This window comes from Trachinotus anak, unplaced genomic scaffold (assembly GCF_046630095.1).
Source record: "Trachinotus anak isolate AG129_WGS33_773 ecotype Australia unplaced genomic scaffold, CSIRO_AGI_Tana_v1 ptg000010l, whole genome shotgun sequence".
Lineage (NCBI taxonomy): Eukaryota > Metazoa > Chordata > Actinopteri > Carangiformes > Carangidae > Trachinotus > Trachinotus anak.
Window position 1 is genome coordinate 17,343,757 of NW_027273861.1, and position 14,922 is coordinate 17,358,678.

The window sequence follows — 14,922 nt, forward strand, 5'->3', positions numbered from 1 at the left end:
CGGAATATATATCTAGGAAAATTGTATTTATACCAGCTGCCTTGACAAGGTTCATAAGAGTAACTTAACCCCAGGTTGAAAAGCAGGGTTTCACTGGTCTCTCTGGATGAAAGTATCAAGTCTGTTGCACCTCTCAACACACCAAGCATCACTGATTGGTGTGGTTGGATGTGCTTGAAGTGTGCTTCTTTGCACCTGTAACCTCCCACAGTGCACTGACATACTTTGGAGTACACTGTGGCATCACTGCAGCAAGGTGAGACGTTAAGTCAGTGAAAACATTTTCAGTTGGTGTTAAGTTGCTCTTTAACTGACTTAATTTGTGAAGAATAGAGCTGGCGATTTTAGTCAAATAAAGCTTTTTAGTATAGACAATTCATTTTTTTGTGGCTTTGCTTTCCGTTACTCCCTAATATGCAGGGGATGGAGGACACAACAACATGAACAACTGCAAAATAATTCATTATGCAGTAATACATTCCAGTGCTGTGGCCATGCAATAAATACAGGGTTTGCTAGCCAAACAGTGTGTTTAGTTTGATCACCACATAGACAACAGTAGTATCTATAAATGATTATGTTGAATTGAAATTCACTATAAATTAAACAACACCCTCTAATTTAAATTATTTATTGCAATGCTACTGCATTGGATTATATTATATTTTACAGGTGTTTGTGTCTGGCCCTCCACTTTAAGCCATGAGGCGAGTGTTTTTTAAATATTTTTATAAAATCTTTTAGGCTCATTTTACATTATTTTTAGTGCAAACGAATTGGCCTGTCAGCCCGTTAGTCTGACACCCATAATGCCCAACAGTAGCCTCCATGTGTCACCCCATAGTCTGTCAGGCTGTGCTAAAATTTATTTTGTCAGTGGGCTGTGGAAAAGGCATGCATGGACCTTCATAGCCTGGCGCCAGTAGTAGCTCAGCCTCACTCTAATGCCAATGGATGGATTTTCATCAGAAGACTTCCATTAATGTACGGAAACACTGCATGGAGTGGAGTGGAAAACCTGCTGCATGGTGTGAGCTGCACTTTTGGAAACTACCATGAATGGACAACTTGAATAAAAAAGCTGATCATGTTATCAACAGCACGGGAAAGGTCTTAAGCTTTCTAGAGGTTTTGTAGAGCCCAAATAACTTAATTCTTAATGAGGAAATTCAAATCATTTTAATATACTGTTGGTACATTTTCGGTGAAGGTAATTTACAGCACAATTGTCCTTGTTGTGTGGTGTAGACATTGTTTTGGCTAAAGCAGTTTTGCGTGTCTGTCTGTTTGTTAAATTCCCTTTCTTCTGCTGCCAGTCCCATCTGTCCATGTATGCTGTGTCTCCTGCTTTCTATCCTGTTTCTCATCCTGCAGAACCTGTTGCAAGTGTACAAAATTTTTTGCCCAGTCATGACAAATCAAGCTGTAATGACTAATTAATTCCTGGATTGAATTCCATATTTTTCAGGGCTCATCCTGTGATTTGTGCCTGTTTTTGTGAATTAGAGCTTGTTGATCAAAGCTGAGTGATCCCAGAATGAGTAGTGCCTGCCTGAAATCTGATTTTGTTCTTCTCTTTATGTATTAACTTGACTCTCAACTCTGGTTCTCTCTGTAATACATTGTGCACATAATGAAACTTCCTGATGCTGGTGGAATTTCATGCTTATGAACTTGCACAGTGAGAGTGACGGGAAGCCCTTATTTTCAAAACAGAAAGGAAGCATTTACTCAATTTCTTGCTGTTCTTTTTCTGTTTTTATGCTTCAACCTTTAGTCATCAGACAAAGAAAAGATAGACCAGCTTCAAGAAGAACTGCTCCGTACCCAGGTACAGTAGATTTTGTCATACTTTTGCTAAAAGTCTAAGGAACACAGGAATCTTATCATACAAGAACTTTTATTTTCCAATATATTCCAATACAATCCTGCTCTTTATTCACTGTGAAATGAAATTGCCAAACTATCAAATAGGTAAAGGTTTACCTGTTTGTAGAATTAGTTAATATGAATTATTATTAATAAATTTACTCCATACTGTTCATATAGCTAAAAAAAATGGTAAATCCCTAAGTTGCGCTGCTAGATCAAATACTGCCACCATATTTTGGTGAAAACATTCTTTCACATGTAAAGTGTTACTGATGCTGATGGGACACTGCCGTTTATCCCAAAGCTAAAATATCAGCGTATGCTGGAGAGACTGGAGAAGGAGAATAAAGAGTTAAGGAAAGTGGTGCTGCAAAAAGATGATAAGGGGATTCACCAAAGGAAAGTGAAGGTGGGTTTCTAAACATACACACACACACAAACACATACAAAAAACATGCTAACTTCAACTTGTGAGGCTTGGATATGGGATCACATTATTATAAATGATCAAAAGTAGACACAGGAGTAGTCTCAGCTACTCTCAGCTTAGGGTACTGTCCCTTTAATTCTGCTCTTTGCATATGATTTGTTGCTTGTAGTAGTAGTAGCGGTTTTTAAGGTTGAAGTATAGATACACATTGTATCATCAGTGTTCATTTTTGTGTCTCTCTATGCAGAAATCCCTTATTGACCTGTATTCTGAAGTTCTGGACATTTTGTCTGACTATGATGCCAACTACAACACGCAGGACCACCTACCCAGGGTAAGGAGCAGTCAAATTTAGTTCTTCATTCTCAAGAAATAGTTTGCTTACAAAGAAGGGCTCTATTGACTCTTCAGTTCTTACAAATGCTCAAACAAGACTGTCTCATGGAGTTACTCATTGTGTTTGAAGGATTTATTTGAGTTTTGTTTCTGATGTTTCTGTACCTGATATCCAAAATAAATCTTGTTTATAATTTATTTTTCTGATAAAATTGCCATCTATATCTTGATAAATCCTAACACCAGATTCCTAAATTTGAAATTTATATTAGTTGGACCCTGGTCCTTTCCTCTTCTTTTTCCTTTGTTTTTTTGGTTTCTTTGTCCTCCTCCCCTGTCTGTTCATCCATATGTGTACTCTGCCACAGTCACTCAGTTTCTCCTCTCCTCTGTTTCAGGTAGTTGTGGTCGGGGATCAGAGTGCTGGGAAGACCAGTGTGCTGGAGATGATAGCTCAGGCCAGGATCTTTCCTCGGGGCTCAGGAGAGATGATGACACGCTCTCCTGTCAAGGTCAGTGGGGTCAGGCTGGCTGATGTGTAATTGTCTTCTTTAGAATGTAAAACAACACAGTGAAATGCCATGATATATAATTTACTCAGGAAAAGTCAGTGCTTATCCAGAATCTAAAATTATTTTATCTAATACTGTCAACCAAGAAATTAGGGTATTTTGGAAGTTGAAAATGTAAAGATACCCTGTCTGTTTTTAAAGATATTTTTTTCTTTGACAATGCTCATTTTCTTTCTGTAGGTAACACTAAGTGAAGGCCCCCACCATGTGGCCTTGTTCAAGGACAGTGGCAGAGAGTTTGACCTTACCAAGGAGGAGGATGTAAGTTACAAAGTCATTCACTCCATCCACCCAATACGAAATGGAGCTTTAACTGGGTTCTCTGTTCACACAATTTTATTTTGTCTTTCTTCCTATGTCTTGCAGCTTGCTGCTCTGAGGCATGAGATTGAGCTGAGGATGAGGAAGAGTGTGAAGGAGGGACAGACAGTCAGTTCTGAGGTTGGACTTAGCACTTGCATTCAAAGAAGCTGCAAAATAATGATTTACTTTGTGTAATGTTTCATGGAATAATCATGTTTTTATTTTTTTCGTATGTCAGACAATATCCTTGAGTGTCAAAGGCCCCGGCATCCAGAGGATGGTGCTTGTTGACTTACCAGGTGTCATCAGTGTGAGTATATGTTCTGACAGGGGTGGCAATGTTAACAAATTTATTTTACTATATGCTGGATTCTCTCTGTAATACACATGTACTGTCTTTGTTATTACTATAGGTTTTCATATTATTCTTTACAGGACATCCATTTTTGTTATATAAAAAAAATCAAAGCTGATAGACCAAATTTGTCTTCACAAACACAATGATACAAATCCAGTCTTTAAAAAGTCTTTTTAATGTGTGTCCTTCTCAGACGGTGACTGCTGGCATGGCATCAGACACTAAGGAAACCATCTTTAGCATCAGCAAAGCCTACATGCAGAACCCCAACGCTATCATCCTCTGTATTCAGGGTGAGCCATGAACATACCATTCCCAGTTACAGCACTCACACATATATACGTATATAGATGTATAAGGGCATCAGGTGTCAAACTGAGTAGGGAGATGATGTGTCAGGGGACTGACTATAAGACCCATGTACTTATGTCCTATTGTCCTAATTTTTTTAAATTATCTATACACCATTACCTCATCTCTTGTGATCTTCCTTCTCTCTGTTCAGATGGCAGTGTCGATGCAGAGCGGAGCATTGTCACTGACTTGGTTAGCCAGATGGACCCTCAAGGGAAGAGGACCATCTTTGTCCTGACCAAGGTGGACTTGGCTGAGAAGAATCTGGCCAGCCCGAGCAGAGTAAGATGGTTTGGCCCAACATTGGGCCTACAAAAACTGTATATTATAGTGACTATGAGTTACTTAACACTAAATATTCCTGTGATGAAAGCATGGATTTGTGTACATGCTTTTTATTATTGATGTCCTAAAAGGAAAACAATTCCACAGTTGAATTTTGCATTGTAGGATAATGTATTTTTTATCGTCTTATCTTACAGTGGTTAGGGTTAAGTGATGATTAATCATTGACATCCTTATATTAATTGTAGTAAGAGCACAGACACAGGGAGCAAAACTTGCCTGACTAATAACAAAACAGCTTAATTTGAAGATTTTTTTTAAACCAGTGTATGACATACCAGCCCATAACTCTGAAAGGTGACTATATGAAGATGCTCCACAAGAGGGCGCCCAGCACTTTGATTTTAATGAGCTTGTCCCTCAACAACTCAGTGTTAAGGAAGCTTGTAGTGCAGACTGGAGGAGCCTGAGAATTTTAATCCTTTCTGTTACATCTTTTTTTCAGATCCAGCAAATAGTAGAAGGAAAGCTGTTCCCCATGAAGGCCCTAGGCTACTTTGCTGTGGTGACAGGCAAAGGTAACTTCTACCACCGACTAAATTATCATTGAGCATTTAATTTCAGTATTAATTGAGGACTTTCGGATCATGTTCATGTCCCAATTTTCTAATTTTGTTTGACAACACTACTTGTGGTAACCAGCAAGCTAGATAGAGGTTCTCCAACATATTGTTGTTTGCATAAACTTTTGTGGGGAAGTTTTTGTCCTGTGTAAGTTGATAAACATAAATTCAAATATTATTAGAATTCTGTATGCAGTCCAATATTATCTAAATTGGCAATTACTCACTCCTTGCTCTGCTATTTACTTGTGTTCAGGGAGCAGCGGTGAAAGCATAGACTCCATTAAAGACTACGAGGAAGACTTCTTCCAGAACTCCAGATTACTAAGGCAAGTTACACCTGATTCACCCAACTTAAATGTTAAATTGTATTAATGAATTTAAAGCTGACAATTAATGCATTCATTCAATTAGGGATGGCATGTTGAAGGCCCACCAGGTGACCACAAAGAACCTGAGTCTGGCCGTCTCCGACTGCTTCTGGAAGATGGTTAGGGAGTCTGTTGAGCAGCAGGCTGATGTCTTCAAAGGTAAGACTGCACAGAATTCAGAACAGGTTAAGAATTTTAACCTTTATCTAAGAGAGGGTTGGATGATTCTTAAACCTTGTTATTTGCACCATTATTGGATGTCTATGTTGCAAGCCCCTTTATGATGCTAGTCATGTTTTGAAAGTGTGACCGGCCATTGTTAGATTTTATTAATTAACTGTGATGTTGGCACATGCCTCTATTCATTACGCTGCACAGGGAACAGGTGCTACTATTTCTGACTCCTCCACCTGCTTTTGTTGGCCTTACTCACCCCACCTTGCCACTACTCCTCCAGTCCTGCCTTCCAACTGCAATTAGTCTAGACAATTACAAGCCCATTGCTAACTGCACAGGAGATTTATGGCCGTGAGACTGCAGTTCCCATAGGCCCATTGTGTGGTGTATCGATCCATAGCCCATCAAGTCACACACAGCTGGCCTCAATCGTCCTTGCTTGGCGCCACCATGGCCCCACAAACTAGCAATTAGCCTAATCTCCACTGTGGATAGGGAGCTGTGGAAAGGGACAGCAGGCTTGGTGTGCGTGTGTGTCTGTGACGCTGTCTCTGTGTCTTCCTCTGTGTGCATATGTGAGAACTAAAACACTGACTTTTGATAAAGCGCCTGTGATTGGCCCCATCCCCTATCCTCCTAAGGGACTAGTTAAAAGAGTGAGTGTGCAAGGCCCTTACCCACTTTTATTAAAGGATAGGCACCATTATCAGTCTGAAAGCTACCTTTATATCATACCAAGTTAAAACAAAGCAGGCCTTATCCCCCTATGGTCATTGCCTGTTGATTATAGAGAATTACTGTTCAGTGTCATCCAGGCATGATGACGAACACCTTGGAAATTACACATGGCAAGGTAGATTAATTTAGAAATTTCAAGAGTTCACTGACATTTTAATAAAGCTTTACAATGGAACCACTTGTATTAATTTCTAATATCATTGATTTTAAATGTGAAGTTGAAGATTATACAAGTTCAGTCAAATAGTAATTGTCATTGTCCCTTGTCACCACAGCATCCCGTTTCAACCTGGAGACAGAATGGAAGAACAACTACCCTCGTCTGAGAGAGCTGGACAGGGTGAGAGACTTAAACAGAAAATCCTCTCAAAAGACACCCACAGAAGTTCTCCAAAGGCATATCATATGAATTCAAATGTGCACCATTTTGTATTCTTGCAGAATGAACTGTTTGAAAAGGCCAAAAATGAAATCTTGGATGAAGTCATCAGTTTGAGCCAAGTGACCCCACAACACTGGTAGGTTAATGATGAGTTACATCTATCAAAATGGCATTAACAGTGCAAGATTTTATACTCAGGTAAAACCATTTTTTTTATCAAATTAGGGATTCAATGGACTTCAACTTTCCAAATACATACATCCATACTGCTTCCTGAAGTCAGTCAGGTGTCACAATGTAAACATAGATCAAATTTCAATATTGTCAGTATTCATTTATTCACCCATTTATAATATTGTTCTTAACAAGGTGTCATCTTGAGAGGACTCAACTTAGTAAAATTGTCCACCTGAATTAGATCATATATTTGCTACAGCCCTACACTGGACATGAGTGGAAAGCTATTTTTAGGGCAATCTGCAGGTCTTTCTCTGAAAGTATTTATCTACATGTGAATGTATAGTTATACCCCCAATGAGGAAAACCTTGCTAAATGAGATGTATGCATGGTGTTGTGCCTGTCCCCAGTGTGCATGCCATCAGTTTTCTCAGATCAATACTCTGATGAATGGCCCATGGATGGGAACAGGGGTGGCCCTGTTAGCCAGCAGCCAGCTAGCACTATTGGAGAAAGAGCTTATTGACAGTGAGGAGTGCTACCCTGAACAGAAGGGGAGCCTAATGAAATATGAGCGTGCGTTTATGATTAATGAGAGAGGCACAACACTGCTCCGGCCTCAGGGGGACTTAGGGAGGGTTTTGTTCCATTGTCACACTGCTGTGAAGAGACAGAGTGAGAGTGTGGAGGCTTTTAGCTACTAACAGGGTCATACTGAAGCTGTATTGGAATCTACAGTCAAGGGCAATCACAGCAGCACAGACTACACTTTGAAAGCAGCTGAGCCAAGAACGATCCCTCGTCACTCATTGTTTTCAAGCCCCACCGGGTCACTTAAGTGAACTGAGCTAGACACCTAAAAGTAACTTTGTTCAGAGCACTCCTGCTTGTTAGATCCATCTTACATTTGAAACAAAACATGATAACCCAAATCTAAAAAAAGATGTTAACATGTATTACATTCAGGTCACGGCGGCCTCAGCGTTTTACCAGAACTCGAGAACTAAAATTGCAACAGCCATCTTCAGAGTCAGGTACTAATCATATTTCATTAGAAATTGCAATGAGTTGTCTTTTACCCGTGCAGGGAGGCCATCCTGCAGAAGAAGCTGTGGGAACGTGTTTCCACCCATGTAATTGAGAACATCTACCTGCCTGCTGCCCAAACAATGGACTCGGGTACCTTTAACACCACCGTAGACATCAAGCTCAAGCAGTGGACTGACAAGCAGCTTCCACACAAAGCACTGGAGGTAAAGCAAAGTGCCTGTCTTAATACAACTGGTCATAGTATAATTCAGACTGTAGTATTGAGTAGTACGTTAAAAACGTTTCATCATGAAAAAAACTGAATTATTATTGAATGATTTGGTATTTCAATGACATTACGTTTCTATATTTTGTCAAAGACTATGTGGTTTGTAAGGAATATTCAAACAGGCAATGGCCTTGTTGTATTATGATCCTTTTCTTTCCCCAATACACTTCGCTCCCCATCAGGTTGCCTGGGAGACACTGCAGGAGGAGTTTGCCCGCTTCATGGCTGAATACAAAGGCAAAGACCAGGACGACATCTTTGACAAGCTAAAGGAGGCTGTGAAGGACGAGAGCATCAAAAGGCACAAGTGGAATGAGAGGGCCATGGATAGCCTGGTAAACACACAGTATATCCACCAACCCTGGGCACAAGGATACAGAGAGCATGAATACAATTTAATCTGCCCCTTCCAATGGGCAATTTAGTCATCATGTACTATGAATTAAAAAGAAACTGGTCTTGCTGACATTGGGTGTATTCATGCTATCAAGTATCATATCTGGTACTGGACATATTATGCATTTCTATTACATTACATTACATTGCACAGCTCTACTTATAATGTGATTTTCTTCTTGCCCTTTGTGTGTGTTTGTCAGAGGGTAATCCAGCACAATGCCCTAGAAGACCGCTCCATAACAGACAAGCCTCAGTGGGATGCAGCAATCCAGTTCATGGAAGAAACCCTGCAGTCACGTCTCAAAGACAGTACGTTAGCCATGATGGCTTCATACAGCTTCTTACCCAGTGCTAGAGTTCCCTTTCACTCTTTAACTATGTGATAACTTAGCTGTCAAAACGTTTCATAGGCCTGTGTAGTTAAGTTAGAAAATTATGATATGAACATGGTTCAAAATAATTTATGGTCAAATGTGGTCCAAAGGTCTGAGACCAGTTTCCAATGGGGAAAGTGGTCTTACAAGCATCAATAAAAAAGATTATTTTCTTAGATCTATTTTTGAAATACTGCATTTTGCATTGTTCGTGTTTCCTCTGCTTCTGTATCGTCGAATCCAAACATAGTTGGTTCAGATTTATTTAAATTACGGAACAAGCTCCAGGAATCACAGTCAAACCCTCTTCTAATGTTCAGCATGGTTCAAAATAATATTATGGCTGGCACAGGTAAACCTTTCACAGACACACAAAACGAAGAGGACAGTTGGTCAGAAACGGGCAGTCTTATGCATTTTTTTGTTTAGTGTGTTACTCTGCTTCACTGCCCCTGTTGGAGGCTCCGCACCTTAGATACAAGCATGAGGTTGTGTTAAGTATTTTGATAGAAGTGGCTTCTGCAATAGATGGCAAACTGAATGCTTTTCATTCTCTTTGAACTTCTGTTTTTTTTTCTCCTTGTAGCTGAGTCAGTAATCAGAGATATGGTGGGTCCAGACTGGAAGCAGAGGTGGCTGAACTGGAAGAATCGCACACCAGATCAGGTCAGAGTTTGAGGAGTCTCCACAAATTCCTGGACATAACTGTGCTGTTGTTTTAGAGGAACCCCCTAGCCTTTAAAGTGAAAGGAATTAGAAGACACAGGGTATAATACCAGTTGCCACATTAGTACAGATCCCCCTTTTACAGTATCTTAAGTACTACAGCTTGATAGAAGCACACAGTGGATTAAATAATCATCTCCTCTAAACAACAATGGTCACTTTCCTTTGACATTTAGCACATCCGTAATGAAACAAAAAATGAGCTGGAGCGTTTGCTGAAGCTGCACGATGACCACACAGCCTACCTGGCCAATGATGAGGTCACCACAGTGAGGAAGAACCTCGAGGGACGAGGGGTTGAAGTTGATCCTGCGCTGGTGAGCTTCTTAACAATAGTTAGATTATCGTAAAAATATGATTGGATAAATCCATTAATGTTATTATGACTGGTAATAGTGAGAAATCCAGTGTTTGTCATTTCTTCAACCAAAATAAAATCTCTTGCAATTAGCTTTTTGAATTAAGTTTTTCATAGTTGCAGCATGTACAAAGTTTGAGCTACCACCCATTAACTCCCAGAATGCTGACCTCTTTTCCTGGACAGATAAAGGACACGTGGCATCAGCTGTATCGCCGACACTTCTTGCAGAAGGCACTGTCTCACTGTAACCTCTGCAAAAGAGGTTTTTACTACTACCAGAGACACTTTGTTGACTCTGAGGTAAGGAGAAGGGAAGAGTTACCCTGAGATGTCTTTCTTCTCTACCATTTTCTTGCCTGTGTTAAATGTCATTGTGAGAAAAGTTGAACTGTGCCTCCATATTTTTCCCAGTTGGAGTGCAACGATGTGGTACTGTTCTGGAGGATCCAGAGGATGCTGGTCATCACAGCCAACACTCTCCGACAGCAGCTCACCAACACTGAGGGTGAGGATTGTGGACTTATTATAATGGAAGGTTGTTCTGAATGGAAGTTTCCACCTTTTGCATATAAAAGGAGCCGCTATGAATACTTTACAAATCACAGTTTGGTTCAATATCTAACTCTCTGCCTTTCCCTGTTAGTCAACCTATGCTTTGCCTTTCAAGTTTTGATAATTGTCCAATCGTCATTCAGTTGAGTTGTTATTTTTTACTGGTACTTATCTTTTGGACTATTCTACAATGCTAACAGGTTATCAATGAAATTTTTACTCCATACTTTCAGATGTAGCATTTTCTGATGTAGTAAACTGTTGTGTCAATGGCACCTTCAATCATTTAGGCAGTAGGGTCAACATTGAGTTCAATGGACAAAGCTTAGTTCAGAGTGGTCCAGATACGGATTACTGGTGCAGCTTGACAACCTTTCCTGCTGACCTGAGCATTGTCATATAATTTACCCAAGATTTATAACCAGTTTTCCAAGTCATTGATAATAATTCAATAATGTAATTGATCCTACAACCAGTATCCTCAAAATTGCCCATTGTGAGAATAGACAATTTCTCCTTCAACCATTTTAATGATGCTAAACTGTGTTGATCAAATAATTCAATCAGCAAACGGAAAGAAAAATCCCACGCATTGTTGTTGGATTGGATATTGATTGTTATGCTTTGTATGTGTCTTTGTTCCTCCATTCGTCTTCTCAGTGCGCCGGTTGGAGAAAAATGTGAAGGAGGTGCTGGATGATTTTGGGGAAGACATGGAGAAGAAGACCCAGCTCATCACTGGTCGCAGAGTCCAGCTGGCTGAGGATCTCAGTAAGATGGACGAACACTTGCAAAACAGAAGCTTACATTGAAAGCCAAAATTAAAATTAGTGAAGTTGCAGATTGTCAGTGTTTCAGTTTGACCCACTGGATGTTGTAGAGATGATACATGTGATTTTTAACTACAGTCAGTTAACCAAACCTAGACCCTAGTATTAAAATCATACATGGACTTCCATACATTCAAATATGCTTATTTGGCTCAACTTATGATAGGTATATTGTAATATATAAATAGTTCAATTTTAGGAAATCTTAAAGTTGTCAGTAGGTGGCAGTGGTGCTAAAGGAATCTCTATTGACTAGTCTGAAAAAGCAGGACTCAGTTAGTTATTCCTTCAAGCAGGTATAGTACAGGCAAGTTAAAATCACTTGGATGTCTTGTGGCCAGCTGCTTTTTAAGCTTTGATTTACACTGTTTTCTCCGACATTTGACAGTTCTTCATATAATAAGCAGTAATGTTGTCAGACTGTAAACACTAGGTGTTGGATTGGAGTTAAGATGTAAAAAGTAGTGTAATGGTGTGTATACCATGTATGTATGTGTATGGAGGCCTGATGAGTCTGGGCATAGACTTACTTATCATACATGGTGGTGCTAATGACATATTTTTACAATATATTTGGAAACTTGAATTGGCATGTGAGAAAGTAAGGATAGTAGGAAGAGTGGTCTGATGTCCTGTCAGCCTTGGCCTCTTTTAACACAACTAAACTGATTAAAAGCAGCACAATTTGCCCACATACCTACAAGGCATGTCCAGATTTGCTCTCTCTCATGCATTATAATGCATGCATTATAACGACACCTTCTTAAGTTTTACCAAGTGGCATCTGTCTGAACTTGGTAAAATATCTTAAGTAGCTACAAATTGGAAAATGCTATCTAAACTTCTTTAGGTGCTTATCATGTTACCACATGCTTGTCAATGATCTAGTTTCAAAATTAGATATTTAACACTTAAAATGACTGACACCCACTTTCAGAATTGGACCGCTGGCCAACTTTACTGTTGACTGCGGAAATTATGTATAAGTTACATTAGTGTTAGGCACTCAGTTTGAGGAATTACTTCTCTTTTTTTTTCTTTTTTTGTTAAAACAAAAGGAATCATAATAATTTGGAAAATCGTTTAGCAAAGGTCATGAACCAGACCCAATCAGACGTTACTGCAAATGACTGTTGTGCTTTGTGTGTTCTTCATTTGTCATGTAGTCTATGAGTGGGATGTGGCTTGTATGAGTCAGACCACCAGTATGGCTCTGGTCTCATTTCTAGTCTGCCGTTAATGGTAACCAGAGATGGATAGAGAGGATTTCTGCGTTTTTGGAATGGGTGCAAGTACACACACACACACACACACACACACACACACACACACACACACACACACACACACACACACACACACACACACACACACACACACACACACACACACACACACACACCACTAACAACCCCTCTAGTTGTTGAGTATTAGTCATGTCTTGGACTGTGCTACCACTGACATGACCAGACCTGTGTATGTTGTCTGATTCCATGGATATTTTTTAATCTTGATTTGTCTACAGGGAGTTGATTGAGGCACCAAGGCTACTGGTCAGAACAGTTGTTTGGACTGTTATGCAGTAAATTTATTTGTTCCAACAGATAACACACATTGATCAGTTGGTAATCTTGCCTATGTGTGAATGTGCATTTGCATGGTAGAGTCAGTATCACTAAATATTAACGAACTTGTCTCATTTATCTTCGTTAAAAAAGCATTTAGATATGGACTGTATGTACCATTTGTACAGTGAGCATGCAGTATATCTGCACTGTAAGTAAATTCTGAAGGACCTTCCTTTCTCTTTTAACCTGTCTGCTTGCTGAAGCCTTCTATTAACAGCTAGTTCAGTGAGGGTTGAGTGGTCTCCAGCTTTAGTTTAATTCAACAAAACTCTGCTGGCTAAACAAAGTCCAGATTCACAAAGTATGTGAGGCATGCTGCCATTTTGGAACTCTGAATGACGCACACACACACACGCACACACACAATGATAGTTCCTATCACCACAAATACACACACACTGGGAAGCATAATTTACACATATCTACCATAAAGTATAAGTTGAACACACACACTCACACATATATTATCTCATTCATTCTTCTCAATAGTTAAAAATGTTCTTCCTTTGGCTACAAAAAAGCATTAATAAGTCAGTCAGTTTCAACTGCGTCAACATTTTTTGGGAAGATTTTTGCCAGTGGAGTTTGATTTATACAATTTGTCCCCATTATGTTTGTTATGAAGAACTTCACATGAATGAGTGTGACAGTTTTAAACAAGACAGAACAATACAGATATGTACTGTCCTCTCAAAAGCATGACCCCTAATTCTAGAAAAGTCATCCATATTGGAAATACCTACACTAATCTTATTTCATTGATAGATTTTTATAGTAATACTAGGCTGAATGATATCCTTCAAGACTGACTTTTTTCTGGATATATTTCTTTAACTAAAAATGTTTTATTTTCATGGTATTTCATTGTCTGTTATCACTCAGTAATAGTCACTTTACTTTTTTTGTTTCACTTAATCTCAAATCAGATTTCATATGAAATTTAAATAGCTTAAAAAGTGTTTAAATTAAAGTGTTTACAACTTGCAGATACCCTGACCATATGACACATGCATTAGCCATATTCTTCGGCTATGTAGTGACAGGATTCAACTGGCAGTGCTTTGCTCCCTGGCCCTGAGAACTCTCATCCTCATCTACTTCCTGCTGCCAGATATTCTTGGCTTTTATATACAGAATCTTATTGATGGGTGTTTCTTGGGCTTCACACGTTCAAACATTTACCCTGTAAGAGTGATTTGTTTAGACTCATACGCATGCACACAATCCCCATTGTTTCCCTCCTTCATGTGGGCTTCCTGACTGCTGATAGGGAACTCATGTTGTAAAGCCTTACAGGTGACTGGGGCAAGGTTTGAGTGGTTGGTCTATCTGTGTGTGTAAGTGTGTATTTGTGTTGGTTTAGTTGAGTCAGCTATTGCCCTAAGTAATCACACACACCCCTTCATCGACTTTTTTCCTTTGTTACAACCGGTGTAAACACACATGTGCACACATGTACTCATATCATATAAGAACAGGATACAAATTGCGTTGTGCATTTAAGAAGACAAACATTTAGACTAATGTCACACATGTACACACAAATATTTCATACAGCCATTCTAATACATACAGGCACAGTTAAATACATGGAGAGACATATGAAAAGAGACACATACACAAACAGCCTTTTTTGGCCAGGTAGAGTTAAACAAGGGGCTGTTTTTACCTCCTCCACTGTGGAGTCATGACACCAGCCTAGGGGAAAGAAAAGTGCACACACACACACACATGCACACACACAGTCCTCTCTCC

General features: G+C 39.5%; 1 protein-coding gene across 4 annotated transcripts in view; it reads left to right on the forward strand.

Annotated features, from left to right (window-relative positions):
• opa1 (OPA1 mitochondrial dynamin like GTPase) overlaps window positions 1-14,922 on the forward strand; it is a 37,004-nt gene that overhangs the window by 7,820 nt on the left and 14,262 nt on the right. For all 4 annotated transcript variants that reach the window (XM_071488014.1, XM_071488015.1, XM_071488016.1 and 1 more), the window contains 22 exons: window positions 1,778-1,831; window positions 2,177-2,281; window positions 2,550-2,636; window positions 3,037-3,150; window positions 3,391-3,471; window positions 3,577-3,651; window positions 3,752-3,823; window positions 4,065-4,164; window positions 4,377-4,507; window positions 5,016-5,088; window positions 5,390-5,462; window positions 5,548-5,663; window positions 6,695-6,759; window positions 6,861-6,937; window positions 8,067-8,232; window positions 8,480-8,632; window positions 8,897-9,005; window positions 9,657-9,736; window positions 9,973-10,113; window positions 10,341-10,457; window positions 10,569-10,662; window positions 11,370-11,480. In XM_071488014.1, coding sequence (XP_071344115.1) covers window positions 1,778-1,831; window positions 2,177-2,281; window positions 2,550-2,636; window positions 3,037-3,150; window positions 3,391-3,471; window positions 3,577-3,651; window positions 3,752-3,823; window positions 4,065-4,164; window positions 4,377-4,507; window positions 5,016-5,088; window positions 5,390-5,462; window positions 5,548-5,663; window positions 6,695-6,759; window positions 6,861-6,937; window positions 8,067-8,232; window positions 8,480-8,632; window positions 8,897-9,005; window positions 9,657-9,736; window positions 9,973-10,113; window positions 10,341-10,457; window positions 10,569-10,662; window positions 11,370-11,480 — 2,194 coding nt within the window. The remainder of the gene's footprint in view (window positions 1-1,777; window positions 1,832-2,176; window positions 2,282-2,549; window positions 2,637-3,036; window positions 3,151-3,390; window positions 3,472-3,576; window positions 3,652-3,751; window positions 3,824-4,064; window positions 4,165-4,376; window positions 4,508-5,015; window positions 5,089-5,389; window positions 5,463-5,547; window positions 5,664-6,694; window positions 6,760-6,860; window positions 6,938-8,066; window positions 8,233-8,479; window positions 8,633-8,896; window positions 9,006-9,656; window positions 9,737-9,972; window positions 10,114-10,340; window positions 10,458-10,568; window positions 10,663-11,369; window positions 11,481-14,922) is intronic.